This window comes from Anarhichas minor, unplaced genomic scaffold (assembly GCF_050575085.1).
Source record: "Anarhichas minor isolate MPS153535 unplaced genomic scaffold, ASM5057508v1 ptg000028l, whole genome shotgun sequence".
Lineage (NCBI taxonomy): Eukaryota > Metazoa > Chordata > Actinopteri > Perciformes > Anarhichadidae > Anarhichas > Anarhichas minor.
The window spans coordinates 143,018-166,566 of record NW_027466474.1 but is presented as its reverse complement, the minus strand read 5'-3'; the positions used below and the strand labels follow the sequence as shown (position 1 = coordinate 166,566).

Here is a 23,549-nt window from a genome sequence, read left to right as displayed (position 1 = left end):
AGCGTGGACAAGACATCGACAGTTTCATGACAACAGAGCAAACTCCAACTACTGATGAAGACCATACCAAGTGGTTGAAAGCACGAGAAGAGTAAGTGGACTTTAAGGTGAGAATAATTTGTCAACCCAAGAGTTTATTATTCATATTGGATAATAATTGGCTCTGCTGACCTGCAGTGTTGACTCATATACTGCAGTGTGGAAATAGTTAGCTGTTCTCCTGACCTGACCCTACCTTTTACCCAGCTAGCTTCTTTGCCTCTGCATTTCAATGTGTTTACTTCAACCAACGCGTTGATTTGATCCCCAGAGCAGCTCAGCCCTCTGAGAAAATGTTTGTACTGCAACCAGTCTGCCATACGTCTGTTGTGTGCTAAAGTCATACAAGAATCCATCCAGATTTATGTAGTGGCTGGTATTGCATTAGACACTAATGGACACAAAAGCACACCCACAGTATCCTACTCAGAGTATAAAGCAGATCCTTACACTGACCGGCAGTAAAACTTATTATCACAATCCCTCTTGAGTCCTGCTTTTCATCCCACAGTGGGGTCAGCATTCGGTTAAAGGACTCTATTATCATCCATTTAGACATTCGAGTCATAGCTGGGAACCATAAAGAGTTGAATTCTCATAGATCTGCAGCCCCAGATATGGCGTACTCTACAGCCTTTATTGATCGGGTCATAAAGGATTCAGCTTCATAAACAGGGCTGGAAACAAGACTGTTTTGTCACAACATTCGCCTGCCACTGCTTTAGCACCCACATATATCTCCAAATCTCTTATTACTTTGAAACATTTTCATTAATCTTGGTTATTTGTCGAAGTGCATTTTGATCACCTTGACCATCAGTAGGGAGGAGTAAACGAGTCCAGGTCGGCTGGATTGTAAAGCATTTTTCCTGCTGATGGTTTTGTCAGGAATTGGAATGTTGTTCTGATGTATGGAGTAATCTGCCGTATTGACAGCCTGCTCAGTCATTTCAGCTCTTGACAGACTCACATTCACACTGATAGAAGCTGTGAGAAGAAAAGGTGCCTCAACTTAAATCAAAGAGGAGGCTTTATGTGCACTGCACTTTATGTGCTGAACATTTAACGACTGCCATTTCCCAATTGGAAGAGACTCAGAAAGGCCATAATATTTCAAAAACAGAGGAATTTTAAAAGTTCGATCAATAAAGTATTCAGTTGAACGAGGTTAGCCTTTTACTGCTTTATTACTAAACATTTAGCTAGTCATGTCAGGTTTTTAGGGATTAATTCATAGCTCATAAAAAGCACAAAGCGTAAATATATAAAGACCAATCATCTGCCATACATTTTAGGCTAACGATGAAAACAAACTCCATTCAAGGTCCATTTACTCGCTTGTTCTGGAGTTGTCGACCATATCAAACAGTCATAACCACCAGATGCAGTATGCTCAGAAGAACAGAACGTCTTGACTATAATCAATATTCATGGACAACATTTTACAAGCACTGTGTGTTAAGGCAGTAAAAATCCACAAGCACACTGTTACGCCAGCAGAGTTACAGAAGTCACATCTGTTTGACTCGCTGTCCGTGTTGCTAGAATAAAACTGAACAGCATGAAACATCACAACATATTTTGCCATTTTATTTGGGGAATTTTTTGCAAGAAATGACTGGCTGCCAAAAACCCACAGCACGCCAGTAGGCCAACCTAACAGTTTTGGAAAGGCAGCAAGCACAGACCTGCAGATCTGTGCTGGACACAAACAAACAGACACAATCAAATATTTAGAAGCAATTTAGAAGAAAACTAGAACGACACTCGCCACTCAGAGAGCGCAGGGAGGATGCAGACAATGGTGCATTCAGGTGCTCCTCAGATGGTCCCTTTTCCAGAGTTGGGAAGTCGTTCACGTCCTGTTTGTTCACGAGCTTTAATTTGTAATGTGGAAACAACATGGACACTACGAAGAAGATGTGTTGGATTTTACTGCTTATTAAACAACTTGGTAGCTGTTTTTAAGTTGTTGTTCCGACTTGAAGCGGCGTTCTATGAATTTTCCAAGTCTGGAATCATTTTTGCGATGATTCTGAAACTACATGAATGCAGCACAAATTGCCCTATCTCGCAATGTTAATGAAAGTGAAAAATACTGTAATGCGTGCAGAAACAAAAAGACAAACCGAGCCGAAAACAAAAGCCCCCTTTGCTGAGTTAACTAACTGTGTTTTCGTGTTGGAAATGCGATCGTGACGGGTTGTTGTTCGTGGGTTTTGGCAGGCAGCTGCTGTCCCCTCTTCCCAGTTTGGACCTAATGCGTACTGGCACTGAATCAGGCAGCTGTTTTCAATGAAACATCTCCAACAACTCCCAGTACACTACCAGCTCAGCGCGCAAAAAAAAGCGAAAAGCTAAACATTAAATCTCAAATCTCAAGCACAGAAGATAACATTTGCTCATTGTTTAGAGCAGACTTTCGTCCTCAGGCCAATTAAAAACATGACCTTTAACTTGTATTTTTCCCTTTTCTTCCTCAATAACAGATCCATTGCTCACTTGATTGCACTGTCCAGCACCTGAAAACCAAACACATTTGTCCCGTCATGGGTGAGATGGGTTGTGCTATACATAGAATGAAGTCAACACTTTGATATTAGAAAACGCCCACAGCGCTGCAACCCAGTCAACCCTCTCCTCCCCACACTCTCTTCTTCTCTCCATCTCTGTATAGTGGCTTACTCACAAAACACACCGCTTTAAGCAAAGTTGGCATCTATTGTTCACATTTATTTCTCCAAATTGTTCAAAGGCTTGATATCCAGGATGGAGAAAGTGGGTGGAAACAAAGGAAAGGGAGAAGGCAGAGAGCAATAAAATGAACACTTATCACAGGAAAAGGGATTTTAACTAATACTTAAATATATATATTTCTTTAACCTCAAAGGACCATTGAGGATGCATCATCATATTCAATGGTGTGGAGATGTAAAACAATGCTTGCAAACAAAATAGCTAACAACAAAAAGGACAATACATGATGGGAAGCCATCTTGTGCGGACTGATAAAATGGTTCACTCAAAATACAGGTGGCCAATTCATCAAGATTCTGAAGTGTTTTTAAGGGTTTGTATAAATGGGTTGCAAAGATTTAGAGGACAGAACAAAATGTGGAGTAAATACATTCTTAACAATTAAGAAAAAAAAAGTAATTTTACAAAATAAAAAAAGATAAATACGTTAAATAAGTGAAATCCACTGTCAAGGTCCTCCAGTAAAACATTCAAGCCCCAGGCTGTGTTTCTTTGAAACTGTGCAAATGTGTTACAAAAGGCTGCAGGAAGAAACACACTGTGCATATATTTACCTGACTAAGCTTTATATATTTAGTCCTAGACTTTTTTCCGCGTATTCTTTTTTTAACCGTGGCTGTAATTACTATTATCTTTGTCACAAATTCGTCTTGTGAGCATCAATGAAACTATTCTCCACTGGCAAACACCTATTCAGCACAACAGGGGGGTGGGGAGGAACATCAAACATGTTTAATTGGCTAATTTGTCATATGATTGTTTGGGATCCGTTGCCCAGTCCTCTACACACGCCTCTGATGGAATAATTGGCCAGTTTAAGCACATAATGAACATGAATATAGAATGCTTTGAAGCCAAGCAGAAGCTATAAATAAACCCATCAAAGACACCACTTCCTCGTCTTGAAGTGTGAAAACCTTTCGGGGGTTTTAGCGGATTGTACTCAACAAAAAATGACACATTACCAATAAGTTTTAACCTATAAATAGATTTGCCGCTTCTGCAGGTGTAGCGTAGAGGTGAAATCTTTATCGTGAACAAATAATGAAAAGATATTTTCAGATTCTTCTTTATGACTGTATATGTGTGGTTCAAAAGTATTTACTTCAAACGTGTCTTTCATGTTCAAGTTTTAATATCAAAGCCAAGCTTCACATCAATACGGCACAACGTTGTTATGCAATATTTAGAATTTGCTTGTGGTTATCTTTGAAAGCGTCTCTTGACTGCAGACAGTTGAACTTCGTGTTTGGTTAGAAAAAGTGCAGTGTTTATTTTATATTCATCCAATTGATTAACGCTAATTCATTCAGTTAGTTCAATAAAACACACACCATGTTTGTTTTTGTCTTGTATGCTCAATCTCTTGCCAATATCCATGCAACCGTTTATCTTACAGTTCTACCTGACGTAGACATCCCACTTTAGCTTGGACCTCTTGCACAGTCTTGTATATGTATAAAGCTTGTGTGGGACTTTGTTTTGTGCTCGATGCTTCTAAAAATGGTGGTAATGGATAACAGAGTAGATTATCTTTAGTTAAGTGAGTTTATCCTGCATGTGCAGGTAGATATGGTTGTTTCTTTTGCTAATTTCTTCTAAGATATGCTTGGAATTAAGACCTCTAAACAAACTTCCGCTATCTCACACACAATAAAGCAAAGCGGAATTGCCCAAAGAATCTTGTTTTTTTTCAGCACAGTGCAAAGCAGCTGGTGCTAATTGTCCTTATAAATACGGTAAACAAAGCCTCAGGTGCATTGACTGTGTACTACTGAGGAACCGTACAGATAATACTGAATACACTGAATGAAATCGAAATACTTTTATGGGAACCCCTCAAGGGTTTCTTCATTGCTAAGAATAAACCCTTTAATACATATTTATTTTTAGATACACATGGAGAGAAGGGGCTACTGGGACAAAAGCTAATCAAAACAGTATAACCGTAACCGTATAATAATTTTGATAACACAGTATTCATTCATCCCCAGCCTATGGAGCCCCACCTCATATCTCTTGAATCAATGAGCCAAATGTAAAAGAGCTACATTGTCTGTTAGCAAATATACTCCATGTAAATCTGTGAGCGCTTTGGACAGCCATCACAGCCCCCTCTTGCCTCCTTGTGGATCCGGGTCCATATTAATGTACTATGAAGGGAAACTAAATGTTGACGGTGCCTTTTAAGCAAGTGTTGGTTAACAATAAATCATTTCACAACAAAAATAATAACAATATAATGCATTCGTTTTGAACATCGTCGATCCCTGAGACCCTCGTCTATCGGCACAACCATGAAAGAGCTAATAACATAGTAGTGTAGTGGTGTGAATTAATCAGTATGGTTTTTGTTTGAAGTAGATGTGGCAATTAAACACAAATTATTAGCAAGCCTCAAAGCGATGGTTGCTAAGTTTCCTGAACTCCCTGAACAATTCCTGCAGGTGTTATCACTCTGTCATCGAATAAACACTCCTCTATAAGATCTCCATCTGCAACTGGAAATTCTCCAACAAAGGGAAAAAGGAAGTACACACACACACACACACACAACAGACAAAAAAGGGTATATACGAACACAAAGAAAACAAAAGACGAAGAAAAGAGGCATTTAAGCGAGATGAGATTAAAATCACATTAGAGGAACTACTGGCAGTGAAGCCAATCATCTTTCTTAGATTCAAGGGAAGGGCATGTTGATAGCTAGGGATCAAGCTACAGTATAGAATGACATCAGTAATGTGAAGTAGAGTGCTACGTATCCCTTCATCACAGTGCTGTGCTTACTTAAATTAGTGTTTACTTAATAAGCTGGCTGCCTCACTTTGGAAGTGGATCATTCTTTCCTAACCTTTTAAAAAAAAAAAAAACGATATCCAATATCAGTATTGGTGCATCTCTAGTTGATGGTTGATGTTACCTTTACATAACCTTTACACAACCGAGGAGGAGGAAGGAGAAGGAAGGGGAGAACGACAGACTACCAGGTAGAAACAAACAGGAATCTTTGGGGAATCTTACATTTTAACACTCTTTAACATCTTGGTGTCACAATAGAGATACAACAACGAGGAAGCTGATGAAGGATTGCATTACTTCCCCCCATTTTACTTCCCTAATTGTAGTTATTCAGAGTAAAGTATGCAGTGCTATACATGTATTGGTTTGGAAACTTACAAATTATCCATTTTATCTCTTTTCCACAGACAGCGTTGGTGGCTGTGATGAAAGTATTAGAATTGGAAAAAGAAAAACTCTTTGTTTTTTTTTAGGTGTCTACTTCTTGAGACGCTCTCAACCTTTTATGTCAGAGGCAGCCTTTAATAAATGATTCTCTCTAATGTCTTTTTAAGAACATGTCTTTTGCAAATACCTCGCAAATGTAAGAAGTGTAATGGGTTTCCAATTTACCTAAAGTGCAAGACTTTGGACCGTGAGAAGAAACTTACACAAACACTCGGAGAATATTCAGACTCCACAGGGCCCAGCCGGTTCAGACTCAGGTCCTTCTTGCTGTTATGTGACAGTGTAAACCACTGGCCAACCAGACACCCGGTATTAAAGGACCTGTCTGTCAATGTTGGAGTGACAGCAGGTTCCAACTGTGTGTGGATGGCCTTTGCTTTTCCATTTGGATCATGCTTTTGTAAATTCAATATGCTTTTAGGAAACAGGCCTTCAACATAAAGGTGAGCAGCAAAGGAAGCTGTAATTTACTGTTGCTACTGAAGGCATCAGCTTGTAACAAAACCCCACTTATGACAGGAGCTGCCATATAAACATATTACCAATTACTAACCAATGACTTACTAGATAACATAGCTGACATGTTGGGGGTTCAGTGTTTTGTCACTTTGACGGGAGTCAGGGTGGTGAATAAATAAACAAACTCAACACGCAGCCTTTAAAATTAGACCACTGTAGCTGCTCATCCTTATCATACAGCACAAGGCATAGCGGCTCCAGGCCGTGTCCTTCAGTAAATATTAAATGTCCTCGCCATCTGCAGTGACTTTTCCTTCTCGTTTTCCCTTTGAAACCCTGCTGTACAGTACAGCCACATATATGTCGTGCAGCTCAGCCCATGATTGCAGGTTTCAGTCATCTTGCCTTTTGATCAATAACACAAGCAAGACAAATGCATCTGAATGCTACTGGTGACTGCGACGGGCTGGGTGGAAAAATGGAAATGTTTTGTCATACAGCTCAAGGTAAGTGTGGAATACGTGGTAAAGTGGCTTTACTCGGAAAACAACGGGGTCACAGATTTCAAATGTGAACAGGTGGGGAGTTTTGATTCACCGTGACATAACATTTCACCCTCATCATATTTTCCATTTCTCCTCCTAATTCAATCTGTATTATTGGTCATTCACTTTCCTTCCCCAGACTGCTGCAATAGAAGAGCTATTCCTGCAAGCCAAGACACAAAGAGTGATGAGACCATTGTGCTCTGATATTTCCCTGACCATATCAGTTATCAACAAATTGGCCTGTGCCCCTCCCTGCAGCTATGTCATACATCTACACGGTTTCTCTACTGCATCTGTCTTCATCCAGCTATAATAAGGGAGGCCATTGCTGCCATGTATTCAGTGATATGACTATCATTAGCAGATGCCCGTGTCATAGAAAAAATGGGGGAAAAAATCAATGGGAAAAAAAGGGACAACATCTTTGTTCCATTGTAATGCCACAGCGCTGATTATGAAAGGCTGTGTTCTATTACTCAAAGTTTTCAAATGATCAGGCACTGTGAAACATTGATTCGTCCCCCAGAAAGAGACATATTGCTCAGTGTGTCATTGCTCCAGACAATAGACCTTTTCAGTGTCTCCTATTAAAGTATGGCTAAGTGGGTCATGGAGGCAGAAAAGTAAGTTCATTTCCATGGACCTGGCCTTGTTTTTGTCTATTTTCTTTTTCATGTCAACATTTTCTAACTGGCCATTAAAAATGGCCCAATGATGGCACTGCAAGCCACAGATTTTCAGGGATATGTTGCTCTGTCATCAACTCTATCTCTCAGGTGAGGGCTTGTTTGTCCTTATTTTGTCTTTTTCTTCTCTTTGGCACAGATTCCGAAGCCTGAATTTGTGCATCGGCCGACACAGAGAACCGATCTCATGCCAGTGCGTTAAAGACAAATTGCAGCCACAATTTAGACAAATGATAGTACAGTAACGTTGTAAAAAAGTACTGCAACAGTAATATAAAACAAAATTTACCTTGGAATAAATAACAATTCCTTCCGTAATAACAATCCAAGTCGGTACACATGGCACATGTCCAACTCTCAACAAGGATGAGAATGGCTCACTCGTTGGCTACTACCATCATCAACGCTCGTAATTGTTGTTCTTGTGTAGTGTAAATGAGCGGATAAATTAAATGGTAACTTGACACAGGATCAGTGCAAAGATTCACATATCTGCCAATACTCGTTTAGGCTGTATCGGAGGCATTTATCCTCCTAGTATTGGTATCGGAAACAACTTTAAAGGCTGTTGACACACATCCACTTTCAGAGAAACAAACACCCAAAAAGATATGCTATCATATAAGCATGCTATGATGTCAATTTACACACACCAAAGACAGTTGCACAGCCTCTGTAGTGCCTTTGTGTGTGTGTGTGTGTGTGTGTGTGTGTGTGTGTGCGTGTGTGTGTGTGTGTGTGTGTGTGTGTGTGCGTGTGTGTGCGTGTGCGTGCGTGTGCGTGCGTGCGTGTAGCTCTTCTTAGTTAAAAAAAAAACCAATCTGATCCTGCATCAACTGATCTGATACACAGCAGATGAGCACATAATCTGGATAGATTGAACAGGAACATTAATCTCCTCTGCCCTGAGTGCTGCTGAATTCAACACAAACATTTAGCCAGTTGCCACAGCCTTGAGACATAATGTCCAAAACTCATAATAATGTGTCAGAAAAAGAAATGCTTTGAAGTTAATCTCCAAGATATTTTCGTGTTGGTCTACACTGACGTCAGAGTCGACCGGCACCGAGACCCTGCAGCTGACAATGGTTTGGACGCCCTTGCAAACTTAATGATCCACAGGTCTAGATTTTAATGAGGAGCTTGTTCTTTGGCGCTGCTGTCGATGACAATGCCAGGTCTCGCACAGAGGTCGCGGCATTAACGGCACCAGAGAGTCATTAAAAGAAAGCAAGAACGCACAGGAGGTTCAGAAGCCCTTCACTGTACACAAGCTGATCTCCCTGGAATGCCTCCGGTGGGGAAAGACAGAGACGCATCGCTAAGGTAGAGGGTCTCTGGAGGCCGGATGCTGTGATGCTTCATGAGCATGTTTTTCCTTGGCAGAGCCCAGGGGAGTCGTCCACAAAGGGTTTGCTCCACTGAGATGCCAGGGAGGCAGCCGACAACAAACGCAGTGTAGTTCAAAAAGCTCTACTTTTATAGACACAGCCTAGTTTACAGATGTTCGTTATTGCTGTGTGGCATATATGTGCCTGGTTTGTTGTACAATTTAAAATATAACTGTGCTGTACAGTGACAACATAACAATAGTACAGTAAGAATGAAAAGCTCTCAAAAAAGTCACTTTTAAAGTTGTTCTACTTTGTTTGTGTTTTGCAGAAAGAAACGGACCTAGAATACAAAACTACATCACATACATACAGTTTCACCATAAACTGAGCATTAAATGTATACTGATAGGAACAACACCCCTGCAAAAAAAACTCCCTGATATCTAATATAATAAAAATAATGTTTTTAAATGCCTGCTTGATAACCAAAATGATATACAAGCAGACGCCCTAAACAACTCTTTCTTTCTACATCATACAAAGTATAATTACGGGAGACTAAATAAAAATGACACCCCGTGACAGAGGGAATGTGAGGGACAAGCCTCCATCAATGTCAATCCTCTGTTGATTCTTCCCTCTCAATAATTATGCAAAAACAGAAATTGCTTCCCTCCAAGTATTTTTTCACCCCCAAACGCCTAACTCACCCTCTGTCTCTTTATGCCCATCAAATCATATCACCGCACTTTTCACTCTCATTTGCCTTCACTTCGTTAAGGGTTTAACTGCACAACTTAACCCATGTCTTTCACAAACGGAAGTAGGAACAATATATAGAGCCTTTCATATTTAGCCAATATACACATTGTATTTCCCCTATATTTAACCAGCAGCTATAGCGAAGTGTTTGAACCCCGCAATGCAGATTCATGTAATGCAAATTAGAGCTAAAACAACTTGTTGATTTCATAATTAGTCAAACACAAAATTAATCGAGAACAATTTTGCTAATGGAGTCGTCATTTCAGTCAATCCTTTGTTTTCTCGTCTCAAATGTTTAGATTTGCAGGTTTTCTCTAGTTTCAATGATACTAAATTAAGTGTATTCTTGTTTTGGACTGTTAGTCCGATAACAAAAACAATCTGAAGATGGTAGCCTGCACTATGGGAGGCTGTAATGGCCTTATTCACTATTTTCCGATATTCTAAACATAAACAGATTCATCCGGAAGATAATAGAAAAGAATAATTATTCTGGCCAAAGGCACAGAGACATGAGCTGCAAGGATGGAGGTGAGATCATTATCACACTATAGGTGGTGAAGCTGTTGCATTGGCATTGTAATTATGAAAGTGCTATTCCAGGTTGTTACTCATTAATCACATTTTGGCAGTAATTCTAATGTACACTCAGCAACCCATTCCTGATTGAAACCATGAATGTGATTAAAAAGTATACATTATTGCACTACCCATGCCGTCAGTTGTGTTAAGCTTGGCACTATTCTCTTAAAGGCAGAATGCTTAGGACGCGTGACACCTGTGTCACCGTTGGTCCTTATGGGACCCACGTTTTACATTTTAGACATTTAACAGTCTAAATTACCATCTCAGTACAAACTAAAAACTGTGGGACTCGTAAACCGTCGATGGTTGAACAGAATTGTGACATGTCAACCTCTGCATAACTTTGTGTATATGTTTGTTTCTCCTTTGAGCTTTCTTATTTTGGTTTTGGTACCCCTAAAATGTCTGAATCAATGTTTTATGCGACTACCTGAAGTCTGCGGGCCGTTTCACTTTTTACAGGTGTGATGTAATCCAACACCAACTGCTCATCTCAATGTTGAAACACATCCCATGTAAAACGTCGGCCCGTGCTCCCCAACACCATGATGTAATAGTAAAGTAAATGATGCAGTGCAACCACACAGTAAGTAGTAAATAAAAAAATTGAGAAGCTCTGGCACAGAAGGTTTAATTTGGCGCCAAACGTCTGAAGGTTTTCTAAATGTATGATCTCCCAGGTAATTGGATGTGCTGAATGCACTGAAACCACTTGCTTGATGTGCCGCAACCTTAGCCCTGATTGTCTCCGCTCGTGGCAATTGCCTATTGCAGAGATTGCTCGCCTTCATGCACACATTTCCCTCCGCAGATTGGACAGGCTTTTGTGCACCACTTAATTTTCAATCAGATCCGATCCTGGTGAAGTTGCCATGCTGTGTGAGGTGTAAATGGTGGGTCATATGCTCTCCCCCAGTGCTAATGAGAAGTTTCAGTCAACACATGGCTGTCATTTTTTATCCCGTCTTCCAAAACTGATATGAAGCACAGAGAAGGTATGGCTGACAAGGCCTGTCCATTGCCAACATACACCCATCCAGCTGGGACCAGAACCAGTAATGGTTCAGCTTCTTTGCATATGGATGTCAGCTCAAAAGCAATCATTTCCTCCGGCTGTGGGTTTAAGCTTGCCCAGGGGACTAATTGTCTGTCCATCAAATTAATATGAATCTTGTAAGGGATCGTGAGATACTCTGCACTTGTATGATATTTGGTCTCATTAAGACATCACTGAGACATTTGAATACTGGAGATAATGGTACAATTTCACAGCTTCTTTGAAAGACGGAACTCATGGCACTTCAAAATCACTGTGCGATCTACTGCACTATCGCTCTACTTTCAAAATAGCATGTTAAATGTCGATGTGATATTGCTAGGAATAACATACCCAAGAAATCCAAACATGTAAATCCACAATAAACACACTAATGTTTGTGAAATGTGCTTTGGCATATGACTTACACATTTGTTTTCTGAATATTTACATTGGAGGAGGTTCAGTGTTTAATCAGCAGTCGTGCTGTGGAGGATTTTAGATCTGCTGAACACATACGGATCTAAAATAAGATGACCTGCACATCCATAATTAAAATTAGGTTTGCACTGATTGTTTGGCCACTGAATGTGGTTTGAAAGTGGCTGATAAATGATGGAAATACATCTCCTGTGACCAGCTGATCGCCATTTTATTAGCTTCTATCTAACAGCAGTGAAAGTATGAGGCAATTTATTGCAGTCAGCAGAGCATTAGTGTAACCAGCATGTCATCCATCTGGCATTGACAGTTCGTTTATGGCAGTGTGTACCAAATTTAACAGCCTACAGTCAAAGATTACAACCAGTTTAATATACTGGACAAGGGGAAGACTGTATGCTGCTGTAATGAGAAGCTTTCCATGCCGTACATTCAGCCAATCAACAACCGAGGGAGAGATTTATTGAGGTTTTTGCACCTGTTTTCAGATGCAAACTTGATGCATTCCACCCCAAACAAAACTCATGTGCTGTATTTGTCAAACAAACCCGGCTAGAGTCGCAGTTTGCTTATCATTTGTGCGAGTGTCTGCAGGGTGCACTTTCTCCTCACTGCATATTCATTTAAGGGAGGAAGTCGCAATACGTTTTGGGGGAAAAAATCTCCACTTCTGAAAGGAGGTGTGAACATAGCGCAGATGGGACTCAAAAGAACTGCAAGGAAGATTGTAATGTTGGAAGGAAACAAATGTGCATCAAATATAAGCTCATATATAACTAAAATGTTATCCCTCATATGCGATGAAATGCTGGACCGTAGAGCCCGGCTGTGGTAAAGGAAGGCGACAGCGCTGCAACACAAGTAGGCTAATGTGGACAGAACACAGCACAAGACCAGATCGGATTTTATTGACTTTATTTTAAATAAACCCTGGAGCTGGCAGGGTTGACCCTGGACAGGTCGCCAGGCTGTCACAGGGCTGACACATGCAGACAGACAACCATCCACACTTCCACTCCCACCTACGGGTAATTTAGAGTCCTCAATTAACCTAACCTGCACGTCTTTGGACTGTGGGAGGACGCCGCAGAAGCCGGAGCAACCTCACGCTGTCACAGGGAGAACATGCAAACTCCACACATATGGGCCGGCCAGCCTGGGTTTGAACCCCGGCTCCTTTTGCCGTAAGGCGACAGTAATGGTTGTCCTATTTCACACAAGAAAAGTCAACCGCATGGTGCCGCTAGAAGAAAGGTCAGGGGGTAACCAAACTAAGTCGGCTCCATCCTTTCAGGACCATGAGCGTCTACACAAAATTTCAAGGCAATTCATCCACTAGTTGCTGTGAACCGACCAAGCGACTGACATTGCCATCTCTTGGGTCAGCCCCTAGCGTGGTTACAAAGTAATCACTGCTTCTAGGCCCGTGGCATGACCTTCCACCAAATCTAACAGAAATCGGTTAAGTAGATATTCGGTTAACTAACAAACTAACAGAGGCACAAATTGGACCCAAACATAACCACCATTATGGTAATAACTAATATTGAACTGAGGGAAATTATTTTTTATGCTGCGATAATGAGAATGTATCTCCATATTGCAAGGTAAATTGAACCCATTACCTGGAGGACAAACAAATCAAGTGACATATTTAACATGCCACTGAGGGCAGATTTCATTTTACCCACTAATAACCCCTGAATCATAATCACATCACATTTAGTTGAAAGCTCTATTACAGTTGCTCAATTATCTATTTCCTCTGATTGCCACGGTTCCTTTTTGTTCCCTTTGAAACAAAGAACAGATCCTCCGAGGCTGTGCAATATTCAGGCAATCCCTCTGTTTTCCTGTGTAAACATTTACAACTGTAAACGTTTTTTATAATTTGCATTTCTATTTTTTTAATATTTGAAAGTGTCGAGAAGAAAACAATGCCTTTAGCAGAGATCACTAATGGTGTCCTGTGTCCTCTCCCTGGCGCTCTCATGCAATGAGAAATTGATTAAACATCCGTCACTGTAAAAAGAAAGAACGTCTGGACCGAGAGAGGGAGGTGATGGGAGGGGGGGGCTTGTGTTTTTTTTTTTAAATGATTGCTTCCTTTGGCTCCTGTTGATCTGATATTGATCTCCTGACATTGGTCAAATATCCCACTCTGCATTGCGGATAGATGCTGATTGGGTGCTGGGGGGGGGGGCACGGAGACGTACACCAACCAGGGATGTATCACTGATCTGAATGCCTATTTACTGTGATTGGGATGAAACAGATGCTTTGATTGTCATCAGAGGCTTATCTAGGCTGCTCTTAATGTATGACAAATCATGATGCTGCTGTTTTAAGACGGTTTGCATGTGTTGGCTCTTGTATAGAGCAGGGAATTGCTGTAAAAGCGTGCACATATTTTCCTTTCCCGCTGTGAGGCTTTGTTCATCTCTAAATTGAACATTTTAGTCGTGCCAGAATGCGTGTATGTGGTGAGACGGATGTGCTGTTGGTTTTTTTTTGTTTTTGTTTTGTTTTTGGCTTCACAAACCGAGGATGTTGGCCCCAAAAACCCTCTGTAAGGAAGACCACAAGAGAGTTTTATCAGAAACAGTATACAGATCCAAAGTGGTTCCCAGTCTCGTATGAAGTTACTTTTCAAAGTAAACAAGTGAGCTGAGAAACCCTGTCGAATCAATGCGGAGACTCAGTCAATCGCTCATGAATATTATGAATATGCTGCCTGTGAGTTTGCAACAATTCCCGTTTGCTCTGAATAGAACAAAGGTGCAGCGTGTCAGGAGCTCTTACTTCACTAATGTCTAGCGTTACAAAAGAGAGAGTAGCCTTGTTTCCAGGGACTAAGAATAATTGGTGTGTTTATACAATCAATGGTAGGGAGCAGTCAACCTTCTCTGGGGAAATATGAACACGACAGTGCAACCACCTGCTCCCTCCTTCGAACCAAGCTGTGCGTTTCACAATATGACTGGTTTCAGATTGAGCGTTCTGATCTCTATGTTGTGTTCACTATGCAATGTTATACATCACTGTATATGTCAATATTTCATGTCATTGGTTCAACAATGTCTTTAATTATGTGTAAGATGTTAAGGTACAATGGCATGTGCTCTTATGTTCTATAATGGACTGTAATATGCAGTAATATGTGCATCTACAGAGAACATTAGAGATAACCCCTTAATTCAGATGCTGCTTTTCATGTTTTTCCCTGAATAATACTTTTCGAAATAATTGTTTTATCTTTTAAAAATGAAAATGCATTTGCTAGAGTGGATCCTCTTACTGAGTACAGTTTTACAAACAAAAATGGTGTGTTGTTATGACATTGTGCATTACAGTTTTCAGGAGATGGAAAAGATGGGTTTGATTTTTTTTTACGCCTGCTGTCATATTAAAAGAATAGTTCGACAAATACGCTCATTTGCGTTCTGGTAAAGCTTTTGTGGAAAAGGGGGATACCAAACTCTAACTAAAATCTCACAAATTAACTTCTTACACCTGGTTTGTTCAATCTGTACAAAAAACATTAAAGTAAAAATGAGGATTCTCTGCTTCACAGGGGAATATGTGTCGGACTATTTCTTGGCTGCTGATAGTAACTTCCTGGAGTCTCAGCTGGTGTACTAGCATCTGCCTAATCAGGGAGCTTTAGAGATACTGGTAGGCAGTTTTTTAATCTTTAAACTTAGCCAGGCTAGCTGTTTCCCTGTTGTCCCAGTCTTTATGCTAAGCTAAGATGACCGTTGTATTTCCCCAAAATGGCAATCTATTCCCATAAGTCCATATTCCCCAAAGTAAATTCAACAAAAGCTGTTCAATAGCAGAGCCAGCGGGTGTAATTTCTGCAAAATGAGCAAACTCTACAAAACACACCAAAGCGATCGTTGTTTATTCTAGTCACTGTTTGTGGGTGAAATTATTATTTATCTTCATTGGAGTGACATATTTTCAATGAGCCATTTAGATCTGGGGTAAGAACATTTTAAGCCTGTAAGCCAAAATGGAGACTTGCACTATTTTACCAACCAAGTAGCAGAAGATTAGAAGGGCACTCCCTAATGATGGCTGGTTGACTGCCAAAGAGGCTGGTGGAGTAAACTGGCTCAGCAGCCAACATTTGGCTGATGGTAACTTCCCAGACTGTCTCTCGCTCACAGATGTTTCAGTTATTCCTCTTCTTCTATGTTGAAAAAGTCTTTAATTTCCCAATCCCTTTAGGTCATAAATAACCTAGATTCAGTCCTGGGTCACAGAATGGGTCCGACATGACACTAACACTGCGCAGGTATAAGCATTTGTGTACCATGGAGGTACCTATAGTAAAACTGCATGAGTTTGGATGAAAGTGTCCCTGACCTTATATACAGTATGTATACAGTACTAAAAATGAACCACCTTCAAATGGTGAAGTTGTCAAAATCAGAAACACTTTTCAGCAAACACACACATTTCTTTTGCAGAAACTAGGTTCACATGTCCATACTGTGGGTGCATCATATGTTGTTTTTTATCTAAACATTTAAGTGCCTGTCATAGCAGGAGGCAAACTCGATTAAACCCCACAGGTTACAGGGCCAAAAGGAAACTCGTATGCATTGCAAAGGGCACGGTGGTAGACATACAGCATTCACTGGAGCGCATACACCATTAGAGAAAGGTCACATGAGCTCTTACCTTTGTAGAAGCACTCCTCACTGTGCATGATGGTAATCTTGTGTCCTTTGAGACAGGAGGCCCGGTGGAGCTCACAATGGTTTTGGTACAGCTTCCCATCTGAACCACACACGGGTTTATAGTGCGGCTTACAGTGATCCAAGCACTTACACTCCCCTTGGCCAGTCTCGTGGTTGGCCACACAGTGACGCCCCAAGCCACAGTACTTGTGTTCACATGGACTTGGATAGCCATTGTGTCCCATAAAAGCTGCGGAAAACACACAGAAAGAAAAAAAGTTACATCGTTGACCGATCCACAACCTGTGATCGATGTGTAGCAGAAGAGATGGAAGGTCTGAGTTAAAGGTTACAGGTTGGATCACATTAAGGCTCTTGTTACAGGTTGGATCACATTAAGGCTCTTTCAGTCCCGTCAACCCTCAGGGAATCCCCGTTGATACAGGATGATGTTTTTCTAAAGTCACAAAATGTTAGTAGAAATCCATAACACCCACATTGAGAGTGGTTAAAATTCTGTTTACTTCAACCCAAGACTGCAAAGATGTCAAATAAATCTACATTTTAATCAAATTACTTTAAATGGTTTTTTTTAAGAGAGAAATATATTCCGTCTATGCGAGTATGCTTTCCCATTCCGACTGGGAAACCCTCATCAGATCTACATTGTCATGGAGGCTTTGTCATTTTAAGGGCTGAATCAGTTAGTGGTGAGGAGAGTGAACTTCTTAAACTTCTGACAGGCGGGCAACAGCACTAATGGAAGCACACATACCGGTAAAACAGAAGAAACATCATGAACATGTTTTAATTCATTGTGAATTATAATATAACCTTATTACATTTGCCTTTCTCTGTCTTTTTCAAAGTTCATTAAGGTTTCATGGAACGTTTAGTGACGTTAAAATAAGAACGAGACAATACATCGCTGCTACTAACAAATATTGCCATTACAATTATTTATGCTTTTTGCCTTTATTATATCTCAGCTGGAGAAGGACAGGAAAGGGGGAGAGAGAGAGGGAACAAGATGCAGCAAAGGCCTGTGGGTCAGATTCAAACTCCGCTGCAGTAAGAAGTCCGTCTACATGGTGTGCCCGCTCTACAAGGAGAGCTACAGGAGCATCCCACATCAGAAAGCAGAGGAAAATGTCCATCACAATATCCTAGAGTAGGAGGTGATGTCATTACATGTCTTATTCCTTAAAGTATGCTGGATGTTTTATGTGTGTTGTGTGTGTGTGTGTGTAAATATAAAGATATATACACAGTCTTCATACAGGTATTCATTGAGCTATCGCATAGAGCAGTGGTTCATAACCCATGGGTCCAGATCCCCTAAGGGGTCAGCAGATAAAACTCAGAGGTTATAAGAGGATCTACAAAATCTAAAGGATATTTTGAAAGTTGTTTGCGTAAAATCGAGTTTTATTTTACCCCTCCAGACCTTAAAAACCAACAGTCTGAGGAAATCTCAAGTGCAAAGCCTTCGATTAAACCCAAAGCTACTTTGATGGCATAGAGTATGTTTACAGTGGCCAGCGTGTCCCACAGTTTACCTCACCTTTATGTGAGTGTGGCTTTATGTGAATTAACGCTCTACAGTGAATGACTAAAGGGGGAACGGCTTGGGTTTTGCAGGCTGGGGAGAACAAATAGTACCAGAGCCAAACATTGCAGCTTGTATGTCTTTCTTTAGCAGCAGTTATTTGAAGAAATAGTACATAATTAAAAAGGTTTTATGAGAACAACATTTTCCCCTCAATAAACGATTAGTGTTAATTTCTTTGAGGACATGCTTCTGTTGTGGTCTGCCATTTCAACCTATATGAACACCAATAAGTCTTGACAAGCCACAGATCAGTCTGTGCAGAAACCCATGAACCACATCAAATATATCGGCTTTCTAATAGCAGCTTGCTCACTCTTAGATTGCCCTTTGCGATGGTCCTCAAGGGACGGTGGACGGGTATGATGAGCAGAGAAAAAAAAAAAAAATTAAAGAAACTCAACAACCATCAAAGCGAGTGCCTCTCAATGCTGCACTGTTGCGTAAAGTTATGTACGTAAGAGACACAGAACCGTATTTGTCCACAGCTTATTCTATCTGTGAAAAGGTCACTATATCTATGTAATAAGTGTAGCTATCCTTCAAAGAAATGCCACGGTAATACAAATATCTAAGCCTTTCTTTTTCTCTTCACATGCCAAGTGGACCATGTTAATGGCTACAATGAAAGCTAAAATGCCGGAACACTCATCCTCGCATACAAACCACGACTCACTCCAGCACAGGATTGATCAATGACAGCTGTGACATAAGTTTGTACTGAACTATTGTGGCTTGAATCCCTAACATCTGCAAAGACATGTCCCACTAAAAGTGAAGTTTTAATTTTTTGAAAAGTTTTTGAACTCATCAAAGCCTCACTCTGTAGCATCCAAAGTGTCCCCAAGATGACCTGCACAAACTAGATTCAAAAGATCTAAAGATCTTAGCCTTTTTTTAAGCTAATTTCTTTGACATGACATGCACAGTTTCCCCTGTGTCAAGCTGAACATCTATGCTATGCTACCTTCCCAGCACCAAACAGACAACATCAGCAACTAGCTGTTGAAGAATAAACATTTTAGCCAAACCCAGATCTGTTTTTCTCCTGGGGTGATGGAGACAAAAACAGAGCTGGGTTTATATTCAGCAGGTGGCCAGAAACATAACGCCGGATGGAATGATAATGTTGCTTTGCTTAACGTCTAATTAAACAACTGTTTGCTAAGATGTTAGCCATAAAACGTTAGGGGCTAGTACTACGGTGGCTGCTATTTATCAGCAAGTTTTGTCATATTTCTGCCACCTTCAGGCCACATTGGATTAATGCCGCTATAAATTTGATGAATCTTTCTCTTTTTTTGTTTAACCATGAACTTCATCTTAACCCTCAGCTATAACTTGTATTACTTACCTAAGCCTATCCAGCTACATTAATTATGTTTAATATTAAAATAATGGCTTCATTTTGAAAACAAAGCTGGCCACATTTTTATTTCTGCCGACGTAAAGAAGGAAAGCTCATAAAAACTGTATCCGCTTAGCATTCATATTGAAATATCTGTCAATATTCAACTTTAATGCTTTTCAGTTGTTTTGCACATGACCTTAATTCAACGCAGGGTTGCACTGCACTTAGTCTCGATAAGAGAGTGTAACTGAACTGTAAAACTGTCATGGAAGGAAGAAAAATAACTGAACTGAGGCGCATACAGACTGGCATCCACAAACTCTACTTTCACATTGCACACACTGTCTCACTGACCAATAAATATTGACTGGAGAGTGGTGCTTCACTGCATTAATTACAATCTATGAAGCATTTGGCTTTGAGCAGAACGGGCAGATATATGAACTCAAAGGAAAGGCAAAATGAGCACCCGGCGTCCACAGACACGCCTAAGCAAACGGTTTTAACAATGCATTAGATAAATCGCTTTGCTTCTTCGCTCAGACGCATCAAACATTGTGAAGTTAGTATCAGCGTTTGCATTAAAACACAAATTCCAAAAAGGAAACCGTTGTTGCATTTGCACCATTTCCTTGTATAAGCTTGTAAGTAGCTAAAAGCCACATACATGCAGTCTTTATTTTTTGTCAAGTAAAAGTTAATTCAATCATGAGAGATGAAGAATACCATCTGAGAAATGAGGTTATATTAAATCCTGAAATATCAGTTTTGAGAGCTTTGTGGCTTTCAATTGACATGTGTTTATATCTGAGCTTTAGCAGTTGGACGATGTGGTTAACACACCAACTTAAAAGTGTTAAGCCTCATTCGCATCCCGTACATCACCCCACACACAGTCCTGCGTTATCATCGAGCCGTCACAGAGGGTTTAGACGAGATACAAGCGCGTACACTGTGACCTGATTGGAGCCAGTCAATTTGCTAGTTTATTAAATCCCTGCGGTGGCCCGGCATAATGATTATTCAGTGAATTTGCGTCGCACAGCCAGGCAAATTCCCTGCCACCAGCAGGGTCAGCGAAGGGCGCAGTCATTTGTTATCAGTATGCACATCCAACAGTCTGGTCATCAGCTGACATCAGAGACAAATGAGGAGTTGTGCACAGCCATTCATTTATTGATGACCTATTACTTTTTCAGAGCATTGCGGAAATACACGATGCTCAGTGGTGAATGACAACCCGAAGGATGTTGTGTGAATTTTGAGCTGGAACTGTGCACTTGTAAACGCCTATCAGGAGCATTAATCATGATAGGGGTGGATTTGTTTCTGCTACTGCTCTGCTTATTTTGGTACAAGACAGGAGAAACAAACACGATGAGATATCACAGTATTATCTGTTTTAATACGATATGGTATATGAGATACGATGTAGGCTGTGAAGGCTGTTGTGTAGTTCTGCTGCACACAACAGGGAAGTTCATTTTTACCAATTAAGAAATTGGAAACTGTTGGTAAAGTTTAAATGAGTTTTCATCCAGACTGCCGCCGCTGATCCAAAAAAGCAACAGAAGATTGAAGTCTCAGTGAAACAGAAGCTAGAGCGTCTTTAGCTTCTGTTCTGGGACGTATTTTCCAAAGAAACGCATATTTGAGCAGTGAACATTTACAAGAAGGATTGAAAATCAAATCGTTCGCATTCGATTGGACCGCTAAAAAGTGTGAGCTTAGAATGTAGTCCGATACGGTGGTAGAGAGGACTGTGGCTCACACACACCTCACTTGCCACTAAAAGTTGAAGATCGATTGATGGATGGATAGATGTCACCATGTTATTGGTTTAAATTGGTTGGTACGAGCTTACGTAAACACAATTCATATTTTTGGGGAATTAAAGAGATGACCTACCATGATCATTTATTATCTAAAATGAATATAAGATAGTAAAATAACGGCATTCTTCACATTACTCACTAACATTCAAATATAATCATTGAATTCAATTCACAGTAAAATGCCAACATTTAGTCAGAGCATGTAGGCAACACCAAGGTGCCGACATAAGTGACTCCAGAACATCATTTGAAGGGCATCATGCTTCGAAGCGTGCATAATGAGGTGAACGCTCTCTAAAAGGATAACAGACGTACTTGGACACGGCCGACATAATCAGATTTTGCCTGATATCAAACAGAATTGTCGACTTGTTTCTATGCGGTCAGATCTGACTCAATATTAAGGAATGCACACACAGAAGGATTCACAAATGTGTTTTGTGATTTATATAGAAATTACTCGCTCCACAAAAATATTATTTATAATAATTATGTGGATTTTGTTTACATTTATATAATTTATATATATATATATATATATATATATATATATATATACTGTATATAAAGATATGAACTTTCGAAAAATATGTTTGTGGAGAGTCATTTATGTGTATTACAAAATACATTTGTGAATCCTTCTGTGTGCATTCATTAATATTGAGAGTGATCTGACCAGTTATGTTTCCATCTTCAGTCTGACATTGCCTCTTTGATTGATTATTACTCCTCGGTTCAAGCGCACAGCTGACAACCGTTGACAATGGCTAGACGATGGCATTAGTCCCGCCCATAGTGCAGATTGCCTAAGTGTTAGTGCCCCCAAGGCGCTCATTGGCTCGTACACTTTTTTATCAAGAAACCGCTGTTTCATGTCACGCTGCCGAATCGGTCAACTCAAACTTGATGGGGTCATGGACGGTCTGTACCCAGGCACAATCAGATTGTCATTGCAGATGGATTAAAGCCTTGCCTTCACAGCAAAAGACAAAAAGCATTATAATGGAAACTCTTTGTAAAACCATTCAAGCTGCCCTCTGACATCTCTTGCTGCATCTAAATGCTCAAAACCACTAATGACAACAAAACTTTAAATCCAAGGTCACTTACAGGGAAATACATGACATGTGACCAACACATCCTAAGTAGCCGACCCCTGTTAGTGGGTTGCTCTAAAACGCCTGGAGAGAAACTTTGGGTTCAAGTGTCTTACTCAAGGACGTTTCAACATGCAGACAGTAGGAGGCGGGGCCACTGAACTACAGCCGCCCCACTTTAGCAATGCCCCAATGTTTTGAAGCACATTCACTCTTGGACGTGCATCTCTTTTTCAACAAGCTATACTGCAGGTCCTATTTCCGGCGGGGCTTTTTCCTCTTCTCTTCCTAAACTAAGAAGGTTCGCCTGGTACACATCTGATGTTTTCCATTACAGCAGCTCAGAGTCCTGAGGGAGAGACCAGACTGTGGTAAACAACAGTCGGGAGCTCTAAGCTCACTCGGCGCACCGAGTTAAGATGGCCCACAAGGCCCATGAACGAGTACAAGGGGATGCAAATCAGAAAAATACAACTACTAAAACAATGCTAAAACTTTACATGGCACACAAACAATGTCACATTCCCTTACACCGGCTGACACATTGCTCGTTTAACTTCTTTGAAAGTCACAGCAGATGTTGAGCAGGTACATAAGGGCCGTGTGCAGAGCTGCAAATACTGGAATACACAAGCATCTACAGTAGCAGCAGCAGTTAAGTGTATTTTTAGCAAAGCCGTTGTCATGCAAAGAAAAAGTTTAATGTATGCATTCGATCTGCCGGCACGTCGGGTTTTCTCCCACAGTGACTGAAATAAACTGTGACCATTAGCAGAGTCTCAGAAACAGCAAGCTCCCGAATGTTGCATATTTGTTGACCATGAATTAATTATTTGTGACATATTAATGGAGAATGAAATAAAATGTCTTGAAGCCTGATTCATTTTCACCCAGCTTGAGTTGTTATTTATGCACAACCTTGTAGATTTCATCTTAGACTTGCAATAAGGGAACAAGTTCTACCGAGAGGAACTTCAGTAGACCTGTAGCCATCAAAAAGTCTTTTGAATAACCAGACAATCCAGCCATAATAGATTTATCACATGAAAATGTAAATGAGGTTGCAATGC

At 40.4% G+C, this 23,549-nt stretch overlaps 1 protein-coding gene across 1 annotated transcript in view; it reads right to left on the bottom strand.

Moving 5' to 3' along the window:
- Nucleotides 1-23,549, bottom strand: part of fstl5 (follistatin-like 5) — a 163,865-nt gene that overhangs the window by 80,291 nt on the left and 60,025 nt on the right. Inside the window, exon 5 of the mRNA XM_076103560.1 lies at nucleotides 16,589-16,837. Coding sequence (XP_075959675.1) covers nucleotides 16,589-16,837 — 249 coding nt within the window. The remainder of the gene's footprint in view (nucleotides 1-16,588; nucleotides 16,838-23,549) is intronic.